We start from the raw sequence: 5382 nt of genomic DNA, 5'->3' as shown, positions 1-5382 counted from the left end.
GTGAAGACATTTTTTTGAACGCACACATTTATGTATCCCTAATGATATTCGTCAAGGTCTTTTCCTTCTGTGTTTAAGCTATTAATTTCGGAAATTAAATCCCAAACAGTGCCCGATCCTGTTTCCTCCACGTAAGGAACATTTCCAGAGTTAAAGGCCATCTCATCCCAAGCTGATCTTGAAAGACCTCTTCAACGCCCCCGTCTCATCTAAAACCTCAAGGTTGTTTCCTTTTCTTCTGCTTTGGTCCTCTCATTTCTAATATTATCTGCTCTTATCAGTCGTATAATATAATAACAGTCTTTTTTTTTTTACATTTTCTACAATCTTTAATCTCTTAATTTCATGGTTTAAAGGTTTTTTTTACACAAATCTGGTGAGACCTGTGATATAACGTTATTATTGATAGAAGAGCAAATTCTTGATGGTTTTCAAAATAAATTAAAGACCTACACAATTTTTTTTTTGATAGTTATTTTATAAATTTAGAATAACCATATTCTCATGGTCTTTATCAGACATATATATTTTTAGCATATACTTATTACTTGGCAGCAGTGATAGTCCTAATTATAGCCTGCAAGAGTCAGCAGGGATCTCGGAAAATACTTGTGAGGACAATAGGTGGAAATGTGTTGGTTCCACATAATGTGAACTGCAGTAAATACATCTTTGAGATGAATTACCATCGCATGTCTGGTGGCCATTCAAAAACATAATACAAAGACTGACCTACGGAAAAGAAAAAAAACATGACATCATCTCAGTCATTGGGTTCCCACCAACAGTTGGTGATATTAAAAATTCAAACACATCTGTAGAGGTCTGCCACATCATCCCTCTTTTTAATCAATAAACTATATCATCACCTCGATTGATTACCAACACCTACGGGAGTTTTTTTGTGATTGATGGCGATGAAAAATGTTCATTGTTGTGGCATCTTTTCCCAAATATTGCGATGTAGTTTTAAATGAGTTTTTTGTGGTAAAATTGCAGGAATTAGTTGTGGGGAATTTCTTTTTTTTTTTTATTCAAACAATCCCCTAATAATGGGTGATATGTAATCAATTCCTATGATAATAAAGATGCTGCACAACACAGAAAATATTTTTGTGAAGTGACACCCGGGGGCTGTCATCGGACTGCAGTGTGACCTGCAGTGTGGATTTCAGATCGAAGAGTTGACGATGTGTGGATGTATTGAGGGGGAGGGGCGATGATGGGGCGAGGAGGGGGGGGGCGGGGATCTGCAGGGTATAAAGACAGCCTGCACCCCCGACTGCTGTTTCTTCTGAACCCATCGCGGCTTTTAAACAATCTAGCAACACCCAGTTTTTTTTTTTTTTTACCCGTCTCATATTTCAGCCCTGCAGACCTCTCTGCTGCAAACTCTCTTTCTGTCCTCAGGCAGCCGTCATCGAGATCATCGACCATGGCCATCGATAAATCCAAAGTAGCCATCGGATTCATGGTGGCGGGGACTCTGGCGGTGATTTTTGGAGCCATTTCTGCCATTATGGGACCATCAGTGATGAAGAACCAAATAGCAAAGGTGAGATTCATCATTATCTGAATAGAAGTTTTTTAGTGTTGTTTGATGTCAGTTTTCTGCCTCTGAATAAATCTTTTCAGAAGAAACCAGCGTGTGTTTTGACAGACTGTGCTGTGATTTACATGATCGATCGATCGATCATTTAATAGTCCAAGTGGTCGTACATCTTGTTACTGTTTGCAAATAGCACTGCGTGCAACACTTTGACAGACATATAAAGACCTTCGTGTTGGATGATGTCAGAGATTTGTGTATGCAGTCTGTGTTTGCTATCCTTTTTGTATTATTATTTATTTATTTATATGAAAGCTGTTTCATACTCACTGTAAGTGGCACTTTTTGGTGCTTCAGATGACAAAGACGTAAGAAAATTACTTTCGTATGGAAAAGTAACAATACAACAGTGTCTCTGTTATTTAATTATTTGCATCACTATGTAAACAAAGCACCAAAAGTAAATGCCCCATTTCAGGATAATATATCACATAAATGTTAAATAAAAACAAAATATACATAAAATATTACTAGTTACTCTGCTAAACATGCAATAAGTCAAGTCAATATTTAAATTACTTTAAAGTAATGTAACTTGTTACATTTGATTACTTTTATAACAAATGTTCTGAACTGAGAAATAAAGTTGAAAAGTCCTAAGAACGAAATGTGGACCAGTCTGTGTATAGGTAGGTAGGTAGGTATTTACTTTACTTTATTAATCCCCGAGGGGACCTCCGAATACTACGAAACACAGTTCAAACTTTAATTAAAACGTCTTTAATGTAACTTGAGTTACACTGGAAATGTTTTGATTTTAAAAGCATAACTACCAAAAACAAATCGCGAGAACACAAATCACTGCAGTGAAGGAAACATTTTCCCAGAATGAAGATTATATTTACAGGCTACATACAGTATTTTCCGGAAAAGAATATATTTAGATTTAACCCTTTTGTAATCATCAACATTTTCAATATTAACTGTAATTTCATTACATATTTTCCTCAGTCACTGTAAAGATGCACACATTTATTTGTAATTTAACTATGCAATGCCGTTCGCCTACTTCAAGGCTAATTGACTACGCCCCAAAACTGTTTGAATAATATTCATGTTTTAATTCATCACCGTTTTATGTGTTTTATATTTTTCTGATTAGTTTAAAGAGCAATTTACTGTATAGCCCTGGGCTATTTAAAACCTCCTCATATGTTTTGCGTAGCTAGACCTAAAACATTAAGATAGCATTTAATCTGAGAAGCTCGTCGCCCAAATATAGCTGTATGCAACTGGAGTAAAAAGGAGCATATTTTCCTTTAAAATATATGCAGTAGAAGGAAACAATATTTCAAAATTTCATGAAGCAGCCTATCTCAAAAGTTTAGCCCATTAAGTAAATGTAGGCGATCTGGGCTTTGAGTTTCCCCCAATGTAACCTATATTTTATTGATATTTTCTGTACTTTTATTAAACTAGGGGTTCAAATTCTGGGTTTTTACTCTTAATTGTTGTTGTATTTTTATTTGTTCTTCAGTAAAAAAAAACAAAAAACGTGTGTACTCTTCCCATAGCTGTTAAAGTTGGAAAATCTTGGCCGTCCGAGTCTGGAAGGCGCGGGGAAACTACATTTCCCAGAATCCCCGGCGCAACAAGCAGATTATAAATAAGGCGACAGTAGCTCCCGGTTAACATCGTCTATCAGGGGGCATCGATAAGCCGGCTGGAGCCGCAGACTGACACTTTCACAGACGCGGTTTGTTTCGTGCCGGGACGCTGTTCCGTGTCTTTGACTGTTAACTAACTCCGTTGAGCCGCGCGGACAAACAACAGGGTACCAAACCAAAACATCTCCACCGGGCTGTAACACGCTGTCTGACAGCTGTCAATATGGTAATTGATAAGTCCAAAGTGGCGGTCGGGTTCATCGTGGCAGGTGTCACGATGGTGGTCTTCGGGACGGTTCTGACTTTCGTGGGTCCATTAATCATCGACGACCAGATAGTGAAGGTAAGCGGCGTCCTGCCACGGGTATTTAGCACGTTTAAAACCACACCAGTGATTTAATGGAGCACAGTCTAATTTACCCGGTTTAATCAGAGCTGAAGGGTCTCGAAGGAGTGCTCCTTCCTACCTTATTTAAATGTAAGTGGAGGTATTCAGGTACATAAAAGAGCTGTTTTGGGACTCTGGTAAAATATTGCGTTTGACATATTACTGAAGTAAAAATATATTTATTTAAATGGTGGATTTGTTTATTGAGCATAAGTGTTTTTTTGTGTGTTCATATTGCTTATTTTGTTTGAATGGTTCTTTGATGCTGAACTTTTATTGTATTTGAATAAATGAAAAATTACTGAATTTTTTTTTAAGGGTTTTCCCTCTAGAAGCTTGAGTTGCAGCCAGATTTGGGTTTGTGGTCTCTCAAGCTGTATTTCCACGTGATTTAGAAATCAGTGTTATTATAATATTTACACCAAAAAAAAACCCATCATAAATTGTAGTTCTTTACAGTAGACACTGTAGATGAACTATATAATGACTTTGTCCCGAAGTCAATCGCACTGATTTTAATTACTCACAATCATGGACTTTTATATATTGTGCTGTTTTATGTTTTTATTTGTTTACCTGCCCAGGGACAACAGATGCCTATTGGCTCGGATGCAATTACTTTTAATTGTGTTTTCCCTAAAAGCATAAACAATAATAATAATCATAATAATAAAAAAACTTAAAAATCCTTAATTCAGAACAGGATTGATTTCTATTTCAGATAAACTTAATGTCTCACTGGAAACAAATGTAACCTGTCATTAAATCAATAATATTCCTTAGTTCAGGGTAGAAATAATGAGGAACACGGACATCAGTCATTTTCAGACACCTCGCCCTCTGCTGCGGATGTGGATTCACTGCCAGACTGAAGAAGTGTAAAAAAATAAAAAAAAAAAAAATGCACCAAACTTTAACATGGATAAGCTTGCAGGTAGACAATTTTTGTTTACAGCAGCAAACATTTACGTTAAACAGTGACTTCTCACCACAAAGACGATTATCAAAAAATTGCAGGTTCATTTTCTTTGGAGGATTTTTCTTTTATATAGTTTTCAACAGTACTTATAAAGTGTTTCTATTCAAAAAGTTTATCTTGTACAGCAAGTTGTAACTGAAGCAGCCAAATAATTGAGTAAAAAGTGCAATATCTTACAATAAAATGTGACGTAGAAAGTGACTTGAAAAATGTTCTTTTAGTATCTTTTTAATATTTATGCCGATTAAACTGAACAATTTTTTTTTCTAATTCTGAAGGCTTTATGTTAAAGGAGAACATCCGTCGAGAAAATAATCTGCATCTAAACTGACAATTAAACCGTCCGTCCGTCCTCCCCCGTGTCAGAACACGATAATCGACCCGAAGAACGAGCTCTCCTACACCATGTGGAAGGACGTCCCGGTGCCCTTCTTCATGTCCGTCTACTTCTTCAACGTCCTCAACCCCAAGGAGATCCTGAAAGGAGAGAAGCCCATGGTGGAGCAGAAGGGACCGTATGTGTACAGGTAAAAGATTCGCATGCGTTTCCTCGTCTTCGTCCTGCAAAAACAATGCAGGATTTATCGTCAGATCTGAAACTTTAAGCGCTCTGCCTCAAGTTCAAACCCTGCACATTCTTGCGATAAGCTGCACAGTAAAGATGGTTTTTTGTGTGTGTGTGTGTGTGTGTGTGTGTGTGTGTGTGTGTGTGTGTGTGTGTGTGTGTGTGTTTGGCTTTTGGTTGAGAACACTGTGCTCAGTGCGCACAATATTTAGCTCAGTCGACATGCACACACTT

At 37.1% G+C, this 5382-nt stretch overlaps 1 protein-coding gene across 2 annotated transcripts; it reads left to right on the top strand.

The window, feature by feature from the left end:
* Positions 1 to 1407: 1407 nt before the first annotated feature.
* On the top strand, positions 1408 to 5115 carry LOC138625669 (scavenger receptor class B member 1-like). 2 transcript variants are annotated; one of them, XM_069706767.1, is made up of 2 exons: positions 1408 to 1555; positions 4950 to 5115. In XM_069706767.1, exons 1-2 carry the CDS (start codon positions 1436 to 1438, stop codon positions 5112 to 5114), a joined length of 285 nt encoding a protein of 94 aa, XP_069562868.1. In that variant the 5' UTR covers positions 1408 to 1435; the 3' UTR covers position 5115. The 2 variants fall into 2 exon arrangements, with proteins under 2 accessions (XP_069562868.1, XP_069562860.1); XM_069706759.1 differs by lacking the exon at positions 1408 to 1555 and adding an exon at positions 3261 to 3559.
* The last annotated feature ends 267 nt before the right edge of the window (positions 5116 to 5382 follow it).

This window comes from Brachyistius frenatus, unplaced genomic scaffold, assembly GCF_029030835.1.
Source record: "Brachyistius frenatus isolate BFR_SWC_R1_liver_20210118 unplaced genomic scaffold, ASM2903083v1 Contig_3, whole genome shotgun sequence".
NCBI lineage: Eukaryota > Metazoa > Chordata > Actinopteri > Embiotocidae > Brachyistius > Brachyistius frenatus.
Note: the sequence above shows the minus strand (reverse complement) of the source record. Positions and strands in the feature narration are given on the sequence as shown.